General features: G+C 36.9%; 1 protein-coding gene across 2 annotated transcripts in view; it reads left to right on the top strand.

The window, feature by feature from the left end:
- LOC131426887 (probable ribonuclease ZC3H12B) overlaps positions 1-25,883 on the top strand; it is a 67,005-nt gene that overhangs the window by 34,958 nt on the left and 6,164 nt on the right. The window contains exons 1-2 of one of the 2 annotated variants that reach the window (XM_058589639.1): positions 12,564-13,904; positions 22,847-23,605. In XM_058589639.1, coding sequence (XP_058445622.1) covers positions 13,875-13,904; positions 22,847-23,605 — 789 coding nt within the window. In that variant the 5' untranslated portion in view covers positions 12,564-13,874. Of the gene's footprint in view, positions 1-12,563; positions 13,905-22,846; positions 23,606-25,883 lie in introns of those variants that run through there. The other variant, XM_058589638.1, reaches the window with a different exon arrangement.

Here is a 25,883-nt window from a genome sequence, read left to right as displayed (position 1 = left end):
AGCGATATCATGTGCGATTTTGCACGTAACAATTTTTTGTACCATGGCCGAAGTCCTGGTGATGACGGTATTATGTTAGGTACGCTCAGTCGGTGTTGAACAGTCGTTCGCACCGCACGCGTATAGCTCTTGGCTCCTGGAATTTTTTTCTGGCTACCTAGAGTTTCATTGATTCAAGGCTTCAGTCTTTTTCAAGGCTACCTGAATCACTAACTAAGTGACTAAGTGATACAAAGAGTGATATTAGAGTGACTAAGTGATACAAAGAGTGATATTAGAGTGACTAAGAAATTAATCAGCCTTTTTTAAGGCTAGCTAGGAGTCTAATCGAAGACTAATTTAGCCTAGTTAATTTAATTTAAAATTTCATTAATTTCAAAAATGCCTGCGTCCAACCGGAAAGGCAACAAGCCTAAGGCTAAAAATAATTCAATACGGAATAAATCACAATCCGTTATTCAACATTTTTCTAATAACATTCACGATCTTATAGAATCTGAATGTAAAAATAAAAGACAACGGACGGATTTCCCTTCCGTTGATCCTATGCCGTCTAACAATATTTACGAGATTCTTCCTGAATCCGATTGTAGCGACATAGAAGAAAATTCTTCAAAAATTCCCAAAATGGACGCTTGTCGTTCTGGGAAGAAACAACAATCTATGCCACCAGTGACGGTGATGATTTCCGACTTCAAAGCATTCCGTACTGAGCTTTCTACTTTTCTCCCGGAAGTAAAAGTCTCATTTCAAATCGGACGAAGAGGAGAATGTCGAGTCTTAGTGGATGGATTGGAAGATTACGAACGTCTTATTCGATATTTGTCCGAAAAACTTCATAAATTTTATTCATATGATATAAAATCAGACAGACCCTTCAAGGCTGTCTTGAAAGGATTATCAAATGATCAAAGTATTGATGAAATTAAAAATGAACTAAAAGAATTGCTTGGTTTTGCCCCTTCCCAAGTAATACTTATGAAAAAAAGAGCGAATGGTACTTCTAAACCACGCTCTGGAATTTCCCATGAACTTTACCTAATACACTTCAATCGAAGTGATGTAAACAATTTGAAAACTTTAGAAAAAGTACGTTTCATTTCCCACATTAAAATTCATTGGGAACATTATAAACGGCATAATCGTATTGCTAACTTAACGCAATGTCGTCGTTGCCAAGGCTTCGGTCATGGAACCAAAAATTGTCATATGGATATACGGTGTTTGAATTGTGGTAAATCGCATTCGAAAGACGTTTGTCCAATGAATGAAACCACTGATAAATTTTCATGTTCAAATTGCAATGGAAATCATAAATCCAATTATTTGAAATGTCCTGTCAGGGAAAAAATTTTAAACGCTCGTTCGCTTAGACAACAAGTCAAATCAACGACCTTAAATTTACAGAATATACCTGAAAATTCTTCTAAGGCACCTGCCAATTCGTCTTCTAACGAAAACAATTTATTGACAGGTAGATCGACCTCGTCATCATCTTCTTCTAATGTCAGTTATGCTGGTATATTAGGTAGAAATCTATCTCCTATTTCTTCTAATGTAAATAATCAAAACACAGGAGTGCCTTGCAGTTCTTCTTCTAACGAAAACAATTTATTAATAGGTAGACCGGCCAAATCATCTTCTTCTAATGGCAGTCTACCTACAAATATTCCTCCAATGCCATTCGCTTCTTTAAATGAAGTCGATTTAGGCGATATAACTGAAAATAAAATGATCTACCTACAAGATCAACTTTTTCAAATGATCATCCAAATGAATTCGACTTCATCACTTTTTGAAGCATTTCAAATCGGATGGAAATTTGCAAATAATATTATAATGAATTTAAAATTTAACAGTGATGTTAAATAATTATTTGAATATTTTAAATTGGAATGCTCGATCTTTGAAATCGAGTGAAGATGAATTTTATAATTTTCTCAAAGTTCACAAAATTCATATTGCCATTGTGACAGAAACTTTTCTTAAACCAAATGTAAAATTGAAAAGTAATCCACATTATGTGGTTCATCGATTTGACAGGTTTACTGGAATTGGTGGTGGAGTTGCCATTTTTGTCCAACGGCAAATTAAACATCGAATTTTACCTTCTTTCAATACTAAAGTTATTGAAAGCTTGGGAATCGAAGTTGAAACCATTCATGGAATTTATTTCATCGCTGGAGCATATTTGCCATTCCAATGCACCGGCGAACAATTAAATTTCTTTAAAGGCGATTTGCAAAAACTTACAAGATATCGATCGAAATTTTTCGTAATAGGGGACTTAAATGCTAAGCATGTCCAGTGGAATTGTAGGCAAAATAACAGTAATGGTAAAATACTTCATAATCAACTCTCAGCTGGTTACTTTACAGTTCTTCATCCCAGTAATCCTACTTGTTTCTCTTCCGTGAAAAACCCGTCTACAATTGATCTGGTACTAACAGATCAAAGTCACATTTGTAGTGAACCGATTACTCATGCTGATTTTGACTCAGATCATCTTCCTGTAACATTCAGACTTTCCAACGAAGCTATAATTAATCCAATTAGTTCTATTTTCAACTATCATAGAGCTAATTGGTTGGATTACAGATCTCACATTGAAAATCATGTGGATCATGAAACTATTTTAGAAAATTCTGCGGACATCGACACAGCAATTGATAATTTGAATCATTATATTATCGAAGCAAGAAATCTTTCAGTTCCCAAAGCTCAAACTAAATTAAATTCTCCTATCATCGATGACAATCTTCAACTGCTCATTCGGTTGAAGAATGTTCGTCGACGACAATATCAACGTTCTCGTGATCCTGCTATGAAAAACATAGTTAAGGATTTACAAAAAGAAATTAAACATAGATTTACTCTTTTGCGAAATGAAAATTTCGCTAAAGAAGTTGAACAAATTAAACCATATTCTAAACCTTTCTGGAAACTTTCTAAGGTTCTTAAGAAACCTCAGAAACCAATTCCTGCTCTCAAGGAAGGAAATCAAATACTTCTTACAAATGGTGAAAAAGCTCAAAAACTTGCTCAGCAGTTCGAGAGTGTCCACAATTTTAATTTAAACGTTGTGAGTCCTATTGAAAATGAAGTCTCACTGAAGTATAATCATATTTCAACCCAAGTGTTATCACACGATGACATTATTGAGACGAATTTTGATGAAATTAAATCAATTATTAGGAAACTCAAAAACATGAAGGCTCCTGGTAATGATGGAATTTTTAATATTCTTATTAAAAATCTTCCCGATGTTGCCTTGAGACTCCTGGTTAAAATTTTCAACAAGTGTTTTTCATTAGCTTACTTCCCAAAAAGATGGAAAAACGCTAAAGTAATTCCTATCCTAAAACCTGATAAAAACCCAGCAGAAACATCAAGTTATCGCCCAATTAGCTTACTTTCTTCTATCAGTAAACTTTTTGAAAAAATTATCTTGTTAAGAATGATGACTCATATAAATGAGAATTCAATTTTTTTACCAGAGCAGTTTGGATTTCGTCATGAACATTCAACTACTCATCAACTTGTCAGAGTAACGAACATGATAAAAGCAAATAAATCTTCTGGGTTATCCACTGGAGTTGCTCTTCTAGACATAGAAAAAGCATTCGACAGTGTTTGGCACAAAGGTTTAATAGCAAAAATGTCTGATTTCCAGTTTCCTATTTATTTGATCAAAATGATTCAAAATTATTTAACTGATCGTACTCTTCAGGTTAGCTATCAGAATTGTAAATCTGAATTGCTACCCGTACGAGCCGGTGTTCCGCAGGGTTCGAGTGTAGCTCCAATCTTGTATAATATTTTCACTTCTGATCTTCCAAATCTACCCGTTGGTTGTCAGAAATCGCTATTCTGTGACGACACAAGTCTGTTAGCCACAGGTAGAAATCTAAGAGTGATCTGCAGTCGCCTACAAAGAAGTTTAAATATTTTCAGTGATTATCTGTCAAAATGGAAAATTAAACCAAATGCAGCAAAAACGCAATTAATTATCTTTCCTCACAAGCCAAGAGCTTCTTTTCTAAAACCAAACAATAATCACATTCTCAAATTGAATGGCTTGGAATTGACATGGTCTGATCAAGCTAAATACTTAGGTTTAACGTATGACAAAAAACTCACTTTCAAGGATCACATTGAAGGAATCCAGGCAAAGTGTAATAAATATATTAAATGTTTATATCCTCTTATAAACAGAAATTCTAAGCTCTGTCTAAAAAACAAATTGTTAATTTATAAACAAATTTTCAGACCAGCCATGCTTTATGCGGTACCAATTTGGTCAAGCTGTTGTTCCACCAGGAAGAAAACGCTTCAAAGGATTCAGAATAAAATTCTGAAAATGATTCTGAAGCGTCCTCCCTGGTTTAATACAAATGAGTTACACAGACTCACAAATATAGAACCATTAGATGTAATGTCACATAATATTATAAGCAAATTCCGACAAAAATCGATGCAATCTTCAATTGAATCGATTCGCTCTCTGTATTAGTTAGTAAGTTAGTATATAAGTTCCTTTTCCCCATAACACAATACAAGTAGGTTTAGAATTTTCCCTACACAAAAATCTCAGAATTGCGGAAGCAAATGATGTCTTCATGGTAATAACCAAATCATATATATATATATATATATATATATATATATATATATATATATATATATATATATATATATATATATATATATGTATATATATATATATATATATATATATATATATATATATATATATATATATATATATATATATATATATATATATATATATATATATATATATATATATATATATATATATATATATATATATATATATATATATATATATATATATATATATATATATATATATATATATATATATATATATATATATATATATATATATATATATATATATATATATATATATATATATATATATATATATATATATATATATAACAGGACTGAAAAGTCACCACTTGTGGCTGAACACCCAATTTAAATCTTAATAATTTAATTTTAACTCTTATTCCAATAAATAGTTATTAAAAAAAAAAAAAAAAAAAAAATGTTAGGTACGCAGTGCCATCATGCCGTTTATATTTTTGCCATCGAACTGAAAATTTTATGGAAGGAATGAAGAAAGCTCAGTACGGAATACTTTGAAATCGCAGGCATAGATTGTTGTTGGTTTTTCAGAGTGACAAGCGTCCATTTTAGAAATTTCGGAAGAATTTTTTTCTGTGTCGCTGAAATTTGATTCTGAAAGAATATCTTATATGTTGTCAGCTGGCATCGGCTTAAGGGAAGAAGAGTTGTTCCTTATTGATTTATTTTCGACCATATTTATACCAAAAAATAATAAAAACATTTTTTGATCTTACCAATATTTCAGTTTTTTTTTTTTCATAAATACGTTTATTTCTTAAGGCAATTTACATAAGTTTTTCTTCGCCGTATCATCACTTTTACATAGAATTCTTAACCTAATATAATACTAATATAGTCACAGCGATTTGAGTTTAATAAAACATATTCCTCTTATATTTTTAAATATCATATTAGCTTTTTCGTTATTTATTATTAAATCTACTTAAGAACAATATTTGAACCAAGCGATTAACTGCTATAAATTATAAGATAAGCTTAAATTTTTATACATTTTGTTGTTGATTTCGTAACCTATTTTGAGTTTGTTTGTATCAGCACATGATTTTGATTAAAATTTTGCTATTGGATGAACTAATGAACGCAGTAGGGGTCAGAACTAACCCTAAAACGGGTCAATTATTAAATTGAAACTTCAATTGTCTTTATGAAATGATAAAGAAGTTTCATGTAAGAAAGGTCACGACAAGCAAGAATGTCTCGAACTGGGACATTGGATAGTCTACCTTGGGTACGCAGGGAATTTATTAGTTGAGATCTGACATCACGATACTCCACGCATATCCAAACGACATGATCAATATCGCGATAGCCTTTGCCACAAGCACAATGATTAGTTTCGGAAAGTTCAATTCGAAGGAGATGTGCATCTAAGGTGTAGTGATTGGACATGAGTCTGGACATCAAACGAATGAAATCCCTACTCACATCCAGTCCCCTGAACCATGCCTTTGTCGAAATTTTAGGAATAATTGAGTGCATCCACCGACCCAGATCATCTTTATCCCAAGAAGCTTGCCAGCTGGCAAGTGTTCTTTGGCGAGTCGCGCTATAAAATTCGTTGAAAGCAATCGGTCTCTCATAAATTTCACCCTCAATAGCACCACGTTTGGCTAAATCATCGGCTCTTTCATTGCCTGGAATGGAGCAATGAGCCGGGACCCAGACTATAGTGATTAGATAATTATTATTCAATATGTCGTTCAGACACTGTTTTATTTTGCCCAAGAAAAACGTTTCATTTTTGCCAGCAGCGTTTGAGCGAATGGCTTCAATTGCACTCAGACTATCTGTGAAGAGGAAATAATGGTTTGGAGATAATGTGACGATTACATTCAAGCTATAATGAACTGCTGCTAACTCTGCTATATAAACAGATGCAGGTTCTTGAAGCTTGAATGAGGCCGAAACATTATTGTTTAACATACCAAACCCTGTCGCTTCTTCAATTCGCGATCCGTCCGTGTAAAACATTTTCTCAGAGTCAATATGCCTGAACTTACGTGAAAATATTTTTGGGATTTCCATAGAGCGTAGGTGATCCGGGATTCCACGCACTTCGCGCTGCATGGATGTGTCGAAAAATAAAGTTGAGTCAGGGACATTTAGGAGGCTGACACGGATAGGAATATATCTTGAAGGGTTGATTTCCTGTGACATATGGTTAAAATATACAGTCATGAATCTTGTTTGAGATTGAAGCTCAACTAACCTTTCGAAGTTATTAATAACTAGGGGATTCAGTACACCGCATCTTATTAGCAGTCGCGACGAAAGCTCCCAAAAACGATTCTTCAATGGAAGAACTCCCGCCAGAACTTCAAGACTCATTGTATGTTTCGAATGCATGCAGCCTAAAGCAATTCGCAAACAACGATACTGAATTCGCTCCAGTTTGATAATATGAGAATTTGCAGCGGAACGAAAGCAAACGCATCCATATTCCATCACTGAAAGTATCGTTGTCTGATACAATTTTATTAGATCTTGTGGATGAGCACCCCACCCAGACACTGTTATCGTTCGAAGAAAATTTACTCTTTGTTGGCATTTTGTTATCAGATACCTAATGTGTCCTCCCCACGTGCATTTGGAATCAAACCACACCCCGAGGTATTTGAAAGTCAAAACCTGTTGGATCATTCTTCCCATCATATGAAGCTGAAGTTGCGCGGGATCATGCTTTCTTGAAAAGACGACCAGCTCTGTTTTCTCCGCAGAGAATTCGATACCCAGATGTACAGCCCAAACGGACAATTTATCTAAGGTATCTTGCAATGGTTTTTGCAGATCAATAGCTTTGGAGTTAGTAACTGAAACCACGCCATCATCTGCCAATTGCCTTAATGTACATGGGATTACGAGACAGCTGTCAATGTCGTTTACATAGAAATTATAAAGGAGCGGACTGAGGCATGAGCCTTGCGGGAGACCCATGTAGCTAATTCTGTATGTTGCCAAATCGCCATGTGAAAAATACATGCACTTCTCTGACAAAAGGTTGTGCAAATAATTATTTATAACCGCTGGAAGTCCATGTTGGTGGAGCTTGTCTGAAAGAACATCAATGGAAACTGAATCAAATGCTCCTTTAATGTCTAAAAATACAGAGGCCATTTGTTGTTTTTGAGCGAAGGCAATTTGGATGTCAGACGAAAGTAATGCAAGGCAATCATTCGTCCCTTTATTTCTTCGGAAGCCAAATTGAGTATCTGATAACAAACCTTTCGTCTCGACCCAAGTGTCGAGACGTCGAAGAATAATTTTTTCGAACAATTTTCTGATGCAGGACAACATTGCAATAGGTCTATATGAGTTGTGATTGGAAGCTGGTTTCCCCGGCTTTTGAATGGCGATAACTTTCACTTGTCTCCAGTCAGGTGGAACAATATTTTGCTCAAGAAACTTGTTGAACAATTCCAACAAACGTCTTTTTGCTAGGTCGGGCAGATTCTTCACCAAATTGAATTTAATTCTGTCCAAACCAGGAGCGTTATTGTTACAAGACATGAGTGCTATGGAAAATTCCATCATTGAAAAGGGGCTATCAATGGAATCATCATTCGAAGAAGACTCCCTAATAATGCTATGCGTAGGAACAGAATCTGGACAAAGTTTCCTCGCAAAATCAAATATCCATCGATTCGAGTACTCCTCACTCTCATTTCCTATGTTACGATTCCTCATTCGTCTGGCCGTATTCCAAAGAGTGCTCATTGAGGTTTCTCTTGACAAACCTTCCACAAAATGTCTCCAATAGCTGCATTTCTTGACCCGAAGTATGTTCTTGTACATGGTTTCTAAAACCAAGAATTTTTCAAAATTCTGAGGAGTTCCTCTTCCTCGTTTTAAAAACGTCTTGAAAGCATTTTGTTTCGCGTGTTTAGCATCTGAGCACTCTTTATCCCACCAAGGATTTGGAGGTCTTCTGTTAGACGATGGGCCAAGAAATCGTTTGGTTTGTGCTTGTTCAGCGGCCTCCAGTATCGAACAAACGAGGAAGTCATATTCCTCAAGTGGGGGGAGCTCTTCCATGGAATTTAGGATACTTGACATATTACTTTGGAATTTAATCCAGTCAATATTTTTTGTCAAATCATATGGAATATTAACTGAATTAGCAATACATTTGTTACAGCTAATTGAGATGATGATTGGTAAATGATCGCTACCGTGTAAATCAGGAAATACTTTCCAGGTGCAATCTAGTCGAATTGAAGTCGAGCAAAGAGATAAATCTAATGCACTTGGACGTGCAGGAGGTCTTGGAATCCGTGTCATGCTACCCATATTCAATACTGTCATGTTGAAATTGTCGCAAATATTATATATTAAAGATGATCTGCTATCATTGTAAACGGAACCCCACATCATTCCGTGCGAATTGAAATCTCCTAAAATCAAACGTGGAGCAGGAAGGGCTTCGACCATTTCATTAAGCTGTCGTTGTCCAACTTGAGCTCTTGGAGGAATATATACCGAAGCAATGCAAATGTCCTTTCCTTTAATGTTTATTTGACAAGCAACAACTTCTATATTAGAAGTCGAAGGAATGTTTATCTATAAAAGGAATAACATTTCTTAATTCCTAAAAGCACTCCACCATACGGAGAGTCTCTATCGAGACGTATAATGTTAAAGTCATTAAAATTTAAGGCTATGTTTGATGTAAGCCATGTTTCGCATAAAGCAAATACATCACATTTTTGACAATGCAACAAAACTTTAAATGAATCAAGTTTTGGCATGATGCTTCGACAATTCCACTGCAGAACAGTGATTGAATCATTTGCGGCGGTCGATAAATTATCCATCAAATGATACAAAACCTGAAAGAACTGGCCATTGAGCTGATAACTGTTTCAAAAAAGTTCTAGCTATTGGAAGGAATGCCGTTATGATAGTCTTTAGAGGTTCAGAAATATTGAATGCTGCGAAAATCCATTCTACAATTTCCGAAAACTTCAGTAATCCTGATGGTGGCTGTGAAACGGAGCCCACTGGATTATTGTCTTTTCTTGTGCTAGTTCCTGGATTGGTTTGTGATTTTGACAAACCAGGTGGCACAGTTTTTGGTTTTAAATTTGGCTTTTTAGATTTAACACGGGGATCTTTTTTTTGAAGGTGTAATTTTAGGTGTCTTTTTTGGTATTTTGTGGTTTGTTAATCTCCTCTTAACAGACCCTTGAGGAGTGACAAACGAGGTATCTTCACTAATTCCATCAGAGTCAGATTCCTCTGGTTCCGCCAGATTTGAAAAACCGTTTTCGGATTCCAAAGATGGGACATAAATGATAGTTTTGAGCATTTCCGCATATGTGCGCTTAGACCGTGCTTTTAAAGAAAGCTTCATTTTGTCCTTACGCAATTTAAATGCAGCGCATACTGAAAGATCATCATGAGGACTTTCCCCACAATAAACACATTTTTCAATATCTATCGCAAAGATTATCCTTATGAGGCCCTTGACATTTTGTACATTTCGACTTATTACTACAGTAAGTAGCTGTGTGGCCAAATTTTTTGCAGTTCGTGCAATTCATAACATTTGGTATGAAAAGCCGAACAGGAAGGCGAACTCTATCGATGTGGACATGGCTAGGCAAGGCAGATCCAGCGAATGTTACTCGATACGAATCTGAAGGTCGATAAGTTTTGTTTCCTTCTTCAAAAGATGCTGAGTACAATTGCTTGCACTCGAGTATCCTTACTCCCTCAAGCATAGAGTTTTTAAAACGTCCAACTCCATGCTCAAGCAACTCTTTAACCGAAAGACCCGCTTCAATGATAACACCGTCTATTTCAACGTCTTTCGAAGGAATATATACGCGATATTCGCGGGTAAATAATTCAAAAAAAAAAAACAATCTCATTAGCCTGCTTCAAGGAATCGACTACAACGCGGATCTTGTCTTTATGAACTCTTACTATCTCTTTGGTAGCGGGAAATTGTGATGTCAATTCTTTAGATATATAAAATAAATTCAATGCCTTCATTTTACGCCGAAAATATACTATCCATGGGCCCGCTGAAGTTTCATTGTAAAACTTCGTTCTCTGCGAGTTAGGAACCGTTAAATTTTCGCCTGGTGGCAGAATAAATGTGTTTAAATAATTGATCTCAACTGAATTATATAAACGAGAATATTCTTTGAAGTGAAATAAAATTATAGATCTACCTGTTAGTCGCTTTCTGCTTTCCACAGGTAAAATATTTCAGTTTGCATCTAAATAACTATTCCTTACCAATCGTATCCAAACCTCTAGTTTTTGGGACCAGCCAATTACACCATTAGTACGTAGTATGATATTGTATTCATCTGAATATTTTTACTATAGAATTATCATTAAAAATGTAGGAAGATTGTTTATACCCAAACAGCTACTCTTACACATAAGCCGTTTCTTGTTTCATCCATCGAATTATTAAATGACACGATGCAAGGAATGTTAGAGACGGTTTTTATGAAAGCTTGGTGACAAAATGTCTAGATAAATTGAAGTCAATTTAAAACCACGGTCAAATACACTACATACGAACCCAAATGACCTGCCGGTTAAAAGGTTCTTCATAAAAAAATACACTTCAGTAATTCCACGTCACACCGAAATAATTGACCTATTTGAAGAATTTTTAATAATTTTCGCATTTCTAATGAGTTATTACGTACAAATCAACTCGCACCTTCTCATTCTGCTACTAACGCAGAAGGCGATAGCACCCAATCAACGCCGTTCTATTGATCAAATGTCGTCATAGACATACTGGGAGACGTTGTGGGCAGTTATCTCGCTTTTTGACGACCAACTAAACAAATATTATGGAGTAAACCGAAAATCCAAGGTAAGCGGAATTTTCTACTCTGCTGATGCATGCTACCGCCACCGTTTCAAAGTTGTGTATCAAAAATATAACAAATTCGTAAAATATATCAAGTTCGTATGGAAAATTCCAAATCAATGTTAAACAGTAAACATAAGTCAATCGCCTTCGATCCGTAACATTTTTCGTTAAAGTACATTAAAGGATTATTCATACCTTTCCGATTTAGTTCAGTGCCGGTACGGTACCGTTCACGGACCCGATATCATTTAAAGTGTTTGCTATACGCACATTCACATCTATCCGGCACTGTACCATTTCAGTGTAGCTCGCCGTCAGTGTAACTTCTGTCCGACAAACTCGAATTCGTCGTCAACGATATTTGTTTTCATTTTCACTGAAGTACGTTTGTCAGCGCCTTCACTGTGCCGGAAATGAACCGGAACGAAAAGATGTGGATAGTCCTTAACATAAACTGACTCGTGAGCATTCGTTATACGAGTACTTGCCAAAATACAATCCGTTTGGCAGGTATCACCTCCATTAAATCCTTATCGCAGATTCCTCAGCGTTAAGCAATGTCATGATATGAGTATTTGCATAAAATTAACGTGAAAAATTCAGAATTTCGGTATCTGTCCGATTGAGCTAAATGGTAAATAAGGTGATATGCATATGTTTACTTATTTAGTACGAAATGATATCATATTTTTCTTAAATTTCTACCTATTCCAATCTGTCACATTGAAAGAAGTTTCCACGCTTCATCCAACGATTGCAGCTGGCAGGCAAACACAGTAAATAATCAGTTCCCATGCTGCAAAAAAGCTTATCTCACGATTTTGAATGTGGCGCTGCATACAACACTGCCATGATGAAATCAACAGCACGTAACAGAAGGAGTCGTCGCGACGCACAACATTGATCCTCACGATCATCCCACCTATCTACCTGTAGGAGAGTGCTCACCTAAATTACGCTTATTCACTAACTGGCAAATGAAGTGGTGTGTGAGGGTTCGCTCAGGTTTCGGCTAGGTTCGGATTCCCCCGCGAAACGGACGAGAAAGCTGAATTAAAATTTTGCTACGTCAAACGAATCGAAAACAGTTGTGCTCTGCTGTTCAAGAAGTGTTGTTCGAGTCGTACCGCGTTCAAATTTTGATCCGTGCTCGCGTTGGATCCGCCTAAAAGTTCGCGTTTTAATGGCATTTTAAGTTAACACTGATCGTTCCTTCAAGCAAGGTTGACCTTTTCGAAGATCAGTCTGGTTATCCAAACGAATAAAAGATTCATGCATTGTTCGAAGAAAGTCAGTCAAGACAGCTGACAGAAAAAAAAGCTTCTTTCAAGCTATACGTTCTAAAGTGCAGTTTCGATTAAGGCAAACTCCCCGACCGAGTGTGGTTGCACTCAAAGAGGATGTTGATTCGTGCGAGCAATAATCGGCCATCACAGTGAAGGAAAGAAGTCGGCAGCTCAAACAAAACCACCAACCAACGAGAGAAGAGTATAGTGAAGTGTAGTGTAAATATTTTTGTTGAATATTTTCATCCTACCGACGTATCAATTGAATGCTAATATAGCGAAGTGCTTCGATGTATGCTAAAGTGTACGTGTTTGCCTATGTGCACATGGAGTGATTTGAGTGCGGATTTGGTTGAGGAATGATCCGTTGACGTCACTTACCATAAGCAGTCGTGGCAAAGATTGGAATCCAGAGGGGTCGACGTAATCACAGCCCGAGAGAGATAGAGTAAAGAGTAAGGCACTACAAAAGCGTACATCAAGCAACAAGCAACATCTCTGGCCACCCATCGCGGTAGCAAACTCGGAGAACTCGGAGAGATCGATTAGGTCGTCATCAGTTTCCCCCACCCCTCGCCTGATACGACAGCTACATACCTGTTCGCGCTTAGTCAGCGCAAACGTCCGAAGCCCCCCATCATACGAGAGTTTGTGGCGAACGGGAGGTTTACATTTTAGTTCCCATCATTGGCAGCTCTATTACGGCAGCAGGTTCAACGGCTCCGGATCTGTTTTATCCGTTTGTTGGTGCAAAACAGCGCAGGCAAGGCAAAGGTGTGCTGTGTGCATTCGGCACTGGGGACACGCGAAAAACCGGTTGGATCGTCTCTGTGCGCTGCTGATCTCTACCTGCTTGCGTGCGTCCAGGTGGGGCAGATTAGATCGTCGTTTCGTCGTTGATTCGAACGAGGGCGGCATCCGAGCAACAGTGAATGGATCATTTGCGAAACGGATCTTGTATCTACGATAAATAATAAAATTAAGCGACTGAAAAACGAGACTTAGAAAGTTCCTATTTTAGCGAAAGAATCGGTAGTTGATATTTAGTTCGAACGAACGGTTGGAGAATGCTTATAACGACCCACTATAGTCAAAAGGTAATGTATTCCTATGCTGTCTAATAATTTCGTTCTACATCTACATTTTAAGTAGTATACACAAATATATCTTTAGATCGTTCACAGAAGATATATAATAGGAACTGCATGCCCAAACCCAATGCAATTATTTACATATGAAATAATGAGACTGGCGAGAACAACTTCGAGGTGATTGATGAACATTTATTCGTGCATTTTTAGTACAATATTAAAAACAAAACCCCTTTGTGGTAATGTTTCCCGACACACGTGAATGGCAGTTCGTCGTGTACAGTAAAAGATTGGGCTTTATCATATCGATTGTTTTTTTCTTTGTCATCATCGGGTTTGTTATTGGTTTATGCGTGGATCATGCTATGGCCGACGAATTAGCTCCTCAACACTCAGCTTCGATTGCTCACCTCATTTTTAGAACCACTGTGAAGCCAAATTCAACCCCAAAATGTTTATAATAACATACTTATATTAATTAATTTATATCGTGTTATTCATATTTTGAATATTATATAAGGTAAATGTACGCTCAATAACCTTGGATAGGCGGTTCAATCCGGCGGCGGTTTACAATGATAGGCAAAATAGGAAACCTGTTTTAATTCACCTAGTGATTTCATGAAGCCTCTCTCATTACCATTTTACTCGAAAATGGAAAATTTTTGATCGTTGTTTCCAATATTTCCTGAACCGAAGACCGGAAAAAACGTTTTATTGCATCACCTGACTTCCGGGTCCGGAAGGGATTCCCTGGGAACTCAAAATGAGGAGAATAATTATTTTTGTTTTTTTTCCGAAACCGAAAACTGGGATATCATTTGGTCATCATCTAACAAGACCCCTAAAGCAGCAGTTTTAGGCCTAGAAATTTTTTTACTTGTATTGTGAAAGCTTTAAATTTTTAGCACTCATCACACTGTAATTTTGGAGCCGGAAGTCAAATCTTGATAAAATTTCACAATAACCCATGAGACCTTCACTTTGTAAACAGTGTTTTAGTTTAGTTTAAGTTGCCGTTGAGAAATCAAAGTATGGTCCATTTTGGAAATTTTCGCCACTATTTTCGTTGCTTTCGGAACCGGAAACTGCTAGTAAGTAAGTTTTTGTCGCCACCAACTAACAAGATCTGCAAACTAAAACAGATTACCGATCAGTTTTATGGAATTTACACCGTTTTTCAACTTTTCCACCTATCGCCCTGTGATTTGGAACCGAAAGTAGGAACTGGATCAAATTCTGAACTTTTCCAGAGAAACATAAAACTTTTCAGCTGTGAGTAAATGGAGTACATATTTATCAAGACCCTCGCACATATTTGCACATATTACAGGAATTGTACCAATTGTCATCTCATTAGTAGAGTCGCTATGTTGTTTTGCCGATTACTCGACTTTCAAGTTATCTAGATTCGATGTGTTTATTGCTTACTATTTCCGTATGGGGTATGAAAAATAACACTATTTTTGCGAATTTTTTTAGTGCTATCGTTCCAAAAAACAAATTCAAATGTTTTGCATGATAAAAGCAATATTCGAACAACATTTAGATTTCTTTTCATTTTTTGAGAAATAAGGCGGCGAAGGAGTATTTCTGAAGACGCTTCTTAGAAATCATGATTTGCGATGTGCACTGTATCTCAGCGGAGACTAATCAGAAGTGAACAAATCAAAGCAGAATAGTTGTAGTAAATGTTTTTGTAGCTTTTTTTTAAAGTTTTATAATTGTTGGTAATTGTTTAAAGTCAAAACAACGGTTTTACCTTTTTTATATATATAAAAATTAGGTATAGAATTCGCTCGATAGATAATTTTTCCGAGGGGCGGAGGGCCGAATGTTATATACCAATCGATTCAGCTCGACGAACTGAGCAAATGTCTGTGTGTGTGTGTGTGTGTGTGTGTGTGTGTGTGTGTGTGTGTGTGTGTGTGTGTGTGTGTGTGTGTGTGTGTGTGTGTGTGTGTGTGTGTGTATGTGTGTGTGTGTTTGTGTGTTTGTGTGTTTGTGTGTGTGTGTGTGTGTGTGTGTGTGTGTGTGTGTGTGTGTGTGTGTGTGTGTGTGACACTATTGAATGGTTTAAAGATTGGATATTTACTTATTGAGTTATACAAAGTTTTTTGACAATATCTGTAACAACTAACACTGAAAACAGAATATGTTTTTAGACTTAGATTCCTTAGCTATCCAACAAGTCATAGATTGTCAAAATCCGTCCATTTTTAACGGAGATATCGATATTTTTGTGTTAACGACTTTTCTCCTCATTCCAGTAGTAGGAATTTTACAAAAAACACGATTGTTTATACTGTTACATACAATTGTTTCCAAGTACCAAAAAGATTTTGTACAGCATCTTTTTTCATGGCATTTTGCCACGGACCGATTTTAGCACGATTCGTTTTTGGCAACATAATCGTTCGAGTATGACATGTAAACTAGATGATGACAGCATTTTCAAAATGAAAGCAATGTCTTAATTATTTTGATTTAAACTACTTACAGTAATAAATGCTAGAAGAACATAACTCCCATATACCATTCGACTCAGTTCGTCGAGATCAGCAAATGCGCGTGTGATAAATAATTTCACTCAATTTTTACGGAGATGGCTAAACCGTTTTCTACAAACTCCGATTCATATGAAAAGTAGTATACTCCCAAACAAGTTTCCTGAATTACGTTTGGATCCGACTACTGATTGCGGAACCACAGGATGATATGTGAAACGAAATTAAAATAATGGTTGAATCGATCTAAGATTCAAATGAACTCTAAGAACCATCTATGATTCAAATGAGAGATCTTAAAATCCTATAAAACATCTTACTTTTTAGTCAGATCCGACTTTAGTTTAGGAGATAAATGGTGATTAGTATAAAAATGTCACATTCACATAAATTAATCAGGTTTTTTCGGGTTGGCAGATTTGGATAATCGAATACCAAATAAATTTATTTCTGCTTAATCGGTATTCAGTTTTCGATTCGGAAGGTACCCAAAAAATTTAATTCGCACTACAATTTCTCAAAGATTTTCTCTCACTTCTCAGGTGAATTTAACTGATTTCGGCTACACCGATTTTAGAATCGGTTCCAGTATCGAAACGTTTCTGAAAGCTCAATCATTTTCTCAAAAAGGCCAAATCGAACTTCAAAAACAAAAATTCAAATTAAAGGACTTATGGTCCCATACAAAATTGGTTAATTTTATCCGATTCTGGAATTACAGGGTGATGAGTTTTTAAAAATTCAAACCGATATGAACATGACAATCCCAAAAACCTTCAAAATTGGACTCAAAACTATTGCAATTTATTCGTCATATTAGTTTATGGCCATACGAATCATTTTGGGTTGTGTTAGTTCCTGAATACCGGCTCTGGAAGTACCATAAATAATGACGAAAAACTCTAAAGTGGAACCTACTTCGACATCTCATGGAATGTTCAATCGATTGTCACACGTTAAGATTGAAATTCGATACGATTTGCAATTTCGACATTACAGGGTAATGAGTGATTGAAATCTCAATTTGCCGTTTAAAACGACGATAATTAAAATAATGTCATGAGAACTGAAGAATATCCTGCAAAAAAACACAAGTTGATTGATAAAAAAAAGGTATCATCTCACTGATAGGTGGACTAATCACGTTTTTCACATAGAAATCCGCCATTTTCTAGCTGTAAAGCCTCTCCAAAGTAACAAAAAACGAGAGGGAAAACGCTGGGGTCTATTATTTTACATGTAGGAAGTATATGCGAAATTTGAACAAAAAATGGTGAAGTAGTTTCCGAATGACGACGGCACGGACTTTCAAAATCTGCTTTCGAGAAAAACGCGTTTTTTTTTGTCAATAAAATCGAAGAAAACAAGTTATTGTTCTAGGGGGCAAGTAGGGTCTACACTTCCGAAAAAACACATATTTCTTTTGTATTTTGTTATAATAAAACATTTCAAGAATGTTTTAACTTATTTTTAAGTCTATCGAAGTAGACATCTTGAGCCCGTTCGCCGAGCTCTTGCCTCTTCGCAAAATGGGATAAGCAAAGATAAAGGCCCATAACTCCCGGAATTTCGTTCCAATAGGCTTGAAAATTTCACAGAATATTCGTGAAATGTTTTACTATTAGCAAATATAAAGAAAAGAATAAATGATTTTTCAACAATGTTAGACCCTACATGTAATTAATTGAATTTGACTTGGTACTAGATAGTCAAACAGCCGACTATGTTGGGTAGCTCTTGCATCGATATGGTATTCGTCAAAAATACTCCGAAACTGTCGACCAAAACTTTGTTTCTTGCCTGCTTCACCGACCATCGTCTTGTTATCCGTGGAATGTTCCTTGAATTTGTCCGAACAAGTTCAATCGTTCGGGATTTATTTGAATTGACTGATAAGTGTTGAATATTTAGCACAAATTAAATAAACGGCTCTTTTCAAGGTCACACAAATTTTTGAAGATTTATTTTCGAAAGTAGATTTCGCATAAATACGAATAAACATATGTATGCAACCCAAATAGAAATGCTCAAGTATATCCGAAACAAAAATTACCAATAATTTTGACAATAGGGTGTAGCCCTACGTCAACTGTTCGAACAATCCCGTAGGATTGTCTCTTGCAGTTTTTGAGTCGTTCACCAGTAAGTAATACCCTGTACAATTTTGAGTTAAATGCGAGTTGAGTCGATACATTGATACATGTCGATACACTTTGCACGGAAAGTGAGACATGTTCGACTTCAGACTGTACTTAACAAAATGCGAATGCAATTTTTGCATGCACTTTTTTTAAACTGTTGTATCTCGAAAATTATCACTTTTAAAAAAATGGTATCCAAGAAAAAGTTGTAGGAAATCAAGTAGGCACTCTGAAAAACGATACGCTGAATAAATGCTGAAAGATTTTTCAACTATTAAGAAATGGATCGAAAAAATAAACATTTGACTTTAATTAGTAATTAAAGCTTTTTCAAAAACGAAAAAGTTAAAACTTAAACAGTTCACTAGCTTTTCCAAATCTTCAAGTTCTTGATGAAAATAGTTACACTAGAATAGGATTTTACAGATTTAAATCAATAAATCTGCTCAGTACCCTTTCTCTTAGAAATAGTCGTGAAAGTTGTTATTGTTGGGATCTTTCGGAATTCTCGTTAGCCAAGTCGATTTTGATGACTGTAGCTTCAAAGCTGTAATGCGAGTATATTCAGTTTAAACAAGTTTGATTACAAATTTAACTTACATTTAGTATTCCTACTAGGTTCACCTGACCCAACAAATAAGAAATTCGATTAAAACAATTCGTGTGTTTAACAATCTAATATGTGATTTTCTATCACTTGTGTGCGATAAAGGTTATGATCGTTTACAATGAATAAAGTGAAAAAGGGAACCGGTAGTTGGAAGTGATATCAGATCTATGGCATAAGCAGGCAGTTGGGAGTGATGTCAGATCTACGATACAGTGGCGTCGTTGGCCCCTACATCCCCCGACCCATAATTCTGTTCCGCAGTGGAACAGGCATTATCATCTTTGTTGACTTCTAATACGGCAATCTTCGTAGCTGGTCTGCGTATAACTCCCGAGGCGATCTTCACCAAAGCTTGGCGAACTTGACCATCTTTGCTTCTAACAACCGAAAGAACGCGTCCACGTATCCACCCATTTCGGACAGTCTCGTCTACGACTACGACCAAATCGCCTGGCTCCAGTGGTTTAGTATTATCAAACCACTTCGTGCGCTTAGTGATGGTAGGGAGGTATTCCTTCACCCAACGGTGCCAGAACTGATCCACCAAATGTCTAGCGAGCTTCCAGTTAGTCTTCAGCGCTTCCTTTGGTTCGATAGTATTTTGCTGCTTTTGAATCACCCCGCTTGAGCTTGACAGCAGAAAATGATTCGGAGTAAGAGCTTCCTGGTCATCCGCGTCAAGAGGAACAAATGTCAGCGGCCTGGAGTTAACTATTCCTTCAGCCTCAACCAATATTGTAGCAAGAGTTTCCTCGTTTGGATGTTTCGTTGTACACATAGTCGCGAATGCCGTTTTGACTGAGCGAACGAGTCTCTCCCACGATCCACCCATGTGTGGGGTTGATGGGGGATTGAAGAACCACTTTGTATTGATATTGGTAAACAGCTCGGCTAGTGTCTGGTTCATCACCTGAAACTGTTCCTGAAGTTCGCGACTAGCGCCTATAAAATTAGTGCCATTGTCACTGTATATTTCCAGGGGGGATCCACGACGGACAAGGAAGCGCCGTATAGCCATCTTGCAAGACTCTGTGGACAAAGAGTGCACAACTTCCAGATGAATGGCGCGGACCGTCAAGCACGTGAATAACGCTATCCACCGTTTCACTAGACTTCTACCGACCTTAACAGCTACAGTCATCAAAATCGACTTGGCTAACGAGAATTCCGAAAGATCCCAACAGTTATTGAATTGTTATGTTTTGAAATCGTTAACAATCAAATGCACGAAAATTGTGTCCAAGAAGAAGTTGGAGGAAATCAGACACTATGAAAATTTTAAAAAAAAATTAAAATTTTATTCTTGGAAAAAATATTTAATTTTTACCTTTTTTATAAATATAAAAAATAAGTGTAGAATTCGTTCAAACTTTAGAAAATTTTTCCAAGGTCCCGAATGTCATATATCAATCGATTCAGCTCGACGAACTGAGCGAATGTCCGTGTGTGCATGTGTGTGTGTGTGTGTCTGTATGTGTGTTGTCAACAAAGAGGTCGAAATCTCAGAGATGGCTGAACCGATTTTGATAAAACTAGTCGCAAATGAAAGGTCTCCCCGTCACCCAGACCGTTATTCAATGGTTTTGAGATAGAATGTTTACTTTTAGAGTTATATAAAGTTTTATGTCAAGATTTTCTGTCACACTTGGCCTTGAATACAAAATACTTTTCCAGACTTCGATTTCGCACGGTAATAGCTGTCCAACAAGCCATATATTGTTAAAATCCGTCAATTTTTAACGGAGATATCGACATTTTTGGGTAAGCAATATTTTTCCCTATTCCAGCAGTAGGAGTTTTGAGCTCTTGCATGACAAAGCAATACTTGGGAGCAACGTGAAACACGATTTTTTATACTGTTACATACAATTGTTTCTAAGTACCAAAAAGACTCTGTACAGCATCCTTTTTCATTACATTTTGCCTAGGACCGATTTTAGCACGGTTCGTTTTTGGCAACATAGTCGTTCGAATATGACATATGCAAACCAGATGATGGCAGAAATTATGAGTAGAAAGCAATTCCATAATTATATTGTTTTAAACTACTTACAGCAATAAATGCTGGAAGAACATAACATCCATATACAATTTCGAATCAGTTCGTCGAGATCAGCAAATGCGTGTGTGACAAATAATATCACTCAATTTTCTCAGAGAGGACTCAACCATTTTTTATAAACTCAGATTCATATGCAAAGTCGTATGCTCCTAAACAAGGTTCCTGAATTATGTTTGGATCCGACTTCTGGTTCCGTAAATATAGGATGATATGTGAAACGAAATTAAAAGTGTGTAACTCATTTTTCTCGTAGATGGCTGAGCCGATCTAAGATTCAAATGAAATCTAAGAATTATCTAAGATTCAAGTCGAAGATCCTATAAAACATCTTGCTTTTCAGTCAGATCCAACTTCCGGTTTAGATGATACAGGGTGATTAGTATAAAATGTCTGTTTCACATAAATTAATCTGGTTTATCGGGTTTGCAGATTTGAATAGTCCATAACCACTACGATTTCTCAAAGATGTCTACACTGATTTTCAAACATTTTGAAACAAATGTAAACTATACAGGTAAATTTATCTGACTTCGGCTACACCGGTTTTCAGATAAAACTCAATGCAACTCGATAGACGTCTCGTTTGAATCTGATTTTGTGAAATTATAATATCTAATCAAAGTTTGATAAAATTGAATGCCTACAATTTTTCATAAATTTACATTTTTGCTCTGTCGAAAATTGAATATATTTTCAAGAAATGAATCCGTTTCCCAAAGATAAGATGAAATATGCTTTCTAGGATGACAATTTGATAGCTACTTACAAGCAATTCTAATTTATGATGGACTCTATGTGTTAATGCACGCAATATAAACTTTATTCATATGAATCGTCAATTTAAGCTGTCAAGAAACCGTTCACGACTGGCTGAGTTATATTTAAAAAAAGAGAGGGAGTTTCTGTCGATCAAGACAAACAACAAACAATTTGACAGTAACATGGACTGTAAGACTTTATTCAGCGTAGTTTCATGTACTGGTTTTTCGTATAGTCTTATTTGTAGGATTCACAAAACAAAATTTTAAATGATGTTCTTCAAAAAAAAAAATTATGCTCGATTATGCATAAAGATTTTCAACTTATTTCGAAATAGAATATTACCTTCGACACGGACTTGACATACCACAGCTCGATGTATTGCAAAGCGAGGCATTTTGATCACCTTGTCGTTTGCAGCTAACCGGGCGTGCAAACACAATAACACTTCTCGCTTATTTACACCTTACGCTAATTACTTTACGGCAGCGCCTCGAATCCCGAACGGCTGGTCGAAAGAATTGACTCGTGGTCGCAGATTACGGCGCAAAACAATCATACAGCGTTACCCAAATGCTGAAATGCAAACATCCGCCTTAAGTGTGTTTGCAAGCATGAAGTTTATCATCCCTCTTACTCACTGCGAAGGCAAAGACAAGTTGTATAATTGTGTCTAGACGACCGACGCATCTCTACTGCGTCGCTAAATAATGTTCTTCCACAAACGGGCGGAACTGGTTAATCAAGCAAGCACCTTTGATTGAGTCCTTCCTAATGACAATATTTGACCATACTTGTTCTACATTATTTGTTGTTACTTTATCGGAAATGTCACATGCTAATGGTTGTATTTTTCTTTTCTTTTTCAGCAATACTTGGATTCGCTATGCGTAACGGAAGCGGAAGATTCCAGTTATGACAGTGACTGTGATGGGGATGACCTGTCTCATCAGCAGGTGTCACGAACCACCAGTGACACACTTGGACAGGAGTTCGCTGAGTATGTCTGCCAGTCGGATCACCAGCAATTCCAGGACCGATCACCAGGATATACTCAGCGAGTGGAATTCGCTTTGAAGCTGGGCTATACAGAAAGACTGGTCCAGGCAGCTCTGCAGCGGCTGGGACCGAATCCTGCACAGAATGAGTTACTTGCGGAACTGATCAAACTAGGTTCCCAACCCGGTATTAAAGGTGCTACAGAGTTCACGGTTGATGGTAGTTTGAGTGACCCGCTACTAGCGGGTTCCTCCGAGTATGGCTCCCCGAGTTTGTCGCTATCCGTCACGGGGAGCGCTTCGTTGATTGGCGGCAGTCCAAGTGCCAGTGAAGAATCTCTTCGTCCAATAGTGATAGATGGTAGTAACGTGGCGATGAGCCACGGTAACAAGGAAGTGTTTTCGTGCCGAGGCATTCGGCTGTGTGTTGATTGGTTTAAAAATCGGGGTCACAAGGATATTACAGTGTTCGTGCCCAAGTGGCGCAAGGAGAGTGCTCGACCGGACAATCCGGTTAAGGATGGCGAAATTTTGAACGAGTTGGAAAAGGAGCGAATGCTGGTATTCACTCCATCGAGACTAGTGGGAGGAAAGCGCATGGTGTGCTACGACGATAGATATATTCTAAAGGTAAATATAATTGGAATCCATATTGCAAACAGAGGTCGCCGATAATAGCCAGAACATAACTTTTCTACGATCATGAAACATCAATGGTCACTACTTTACTAGGATGAATCCTTCGTAATAATTACGAAGAGTCCCGGGTCCAAATTTAGTCTTATAGTATGTTCACACTATCAGAAAATAACACGTTTTATCGAAAGTAATATAAATTTAAAACCGAACTGTCCACACTCGGATTACGTTATACGCATGACATACTGTTTGTTATTAAAATTGATTAAACATTCGAAAAAAGGATATAAACAGATTCTTCTTCTAGCTATGGAGAATATTACCGTTGACAGACATGGGCTTCAGTAGGTAAAAACGTGTGTTTTTTCAGTATCGCATTTTAATGGGCAAACTAAACTATTGTCGTTTTCGCTTGAGAACACTGAAACTGACCCAGGGTAGTTTCTTCAAACAAACACTTTTCACGAAACTGTGTTGTTTTCGCGCTTAGCAACGGCGGTTTGAGCAAACCTGATATAACAACCAGGTTCGAAACTGACTCGATTTTCAGTTCAACAACGTTAAAACTAGGTTCGAAACTAGCTTCAAACAAACGGTTTGACAGCAGTTAGGGTGGAAACTGGGTTAGGTTTGGTATCAAGCGAAAACGACATATGAAAGATTTCACTACTAGTTCTCAATGTTCAGTTTAATTCTACTGATACTATGCATTTATTATCGTCGAAGGTTCCAAGGCCTTATCTTTGAAACAACGATCCACCCCAGACACACATTATAAAATAATAAATATTTAATTCAATAATATATTTTTTTTCTTACAGCACCGAACCCTTTAATCATAAGTTTTCATAAAAACATACGTGGTGTCAATGTGCCATTTTTTGCTATTGGAGCCTCTTCCTTCAGATGTTCAAAAACAATAATGAAACCTTTCGTTTCAAAGTCCTAGAGAAAGAGTACATTTCCTCCATTTTTCTTCCACTTCACATAAAAACAGATTTGATTGATTTCTTCTATGATGATTACATGGCTACTTTGATTAAAAACGGGTTCGACGCAATCTTGTCAATTGGCATAGTCATAAATGACGAAAAGTGCTGAGAGGGTTGTGCTTGACTGACGATTATATCGTGTTATTTGAGGAAAACATGTTTTAATGTGACCAGTGGCGTACCGAGGAAATTTGGCGCCCGGAGCAAAAAAAGAAAAACAAAGGTAAACTCCGTCTCCGGAAAGCAAAAAAAATGCCCCAAGGATTATTTTGCCGCCCCCTAAAATTGTGGCGCCCGGGGCGAATGCCCCCTTCGAATTCCGAACATAAAATCGAATTCCGAACATAAATCAAAGAACTAAATTCACCAGTTCCAAAAACTTTGTTCCAGAATAAGGATTCGGTTCCATAGCTTGAGTTCTAAATTATGAACCTGAAATGAATTCTGGAACTAAATGCTAAACCTTAAATTACGTTTAGAATTTAGGTGAGAAAATCAATTATTGAAATTAATGATAGATTGTCCACTGTTGAAAAAAAATTAGTGAACATTTGAAAACGGTCCGTAATCGGATGTCTCGGCGATGCTTCCGTTTGATGTCGGAACAGGAGCATTGTACGGCCTTCATGTCAACTTTGCGAATGCATCTCTTGATTCTACCAATCAACTGTTTGCAATTCGTGGCTATCCAGTTATTTTTGAACTCCAAGGAGCTCGAAACCCCGAAGAAATCTTCGATTGAGCGACACTGAGACAGAATTGTCGTGTTGTGGTTTTTGGGTACAAATGGGATCGAATGGGTATTCAGGAACGATTGTGTTTTTTTGGCCTAATGCGATGACGTTTTATCCGACCAAAACACGTATTGTCCAACAGCATGATGTTTTTGAAGAAACGGGATCAAAATTTTCTTCAAACATTCGTACTGGTACACATCTTGATTGATTGCAAACCAGAGGGTTTGAACCATGGCTTAGAAATACCTTTCTCGGAAATGGCAATATACAACATCACCTTCTGTTCGAACTTCTGTTTAAACTTATATTTCAAGTTCGGAGGTGCGATAGAACTATCCAATGAATAGTATCGATCGTTTCCGGGAATCTACGTCTTCGAAAGAGGAAAATAACTTTTGTCGTCCAAAACAAAACCTTTTCCGGAATATTTTTTTAACAACCAGCGGCATTGGGACTTCAGCGTTGAAATCTGTGCGTGAGTATATTCCGGGGCTCGTGTCTTCTTTCGGCACTTTATTCCGACTCTTTTCAATGGTTTTG

This window comes from Malaya genurostris, chromosome 2, assembly GCF_030247185.1.
Source record: "Malaya genurostris strain Urasoe2022 chromosome 2, Malgen_1.1, whole genome shotgun sequence".
Lineage (NCBI taxonomy): Eukaryota > Metazoa > Arthropoda > Insecta > Diptera > Culicidae > Malaya > Malaya genurostris.
This window is presented reverse-complemented; position numbering and strand designations above follow the sequence as displayed.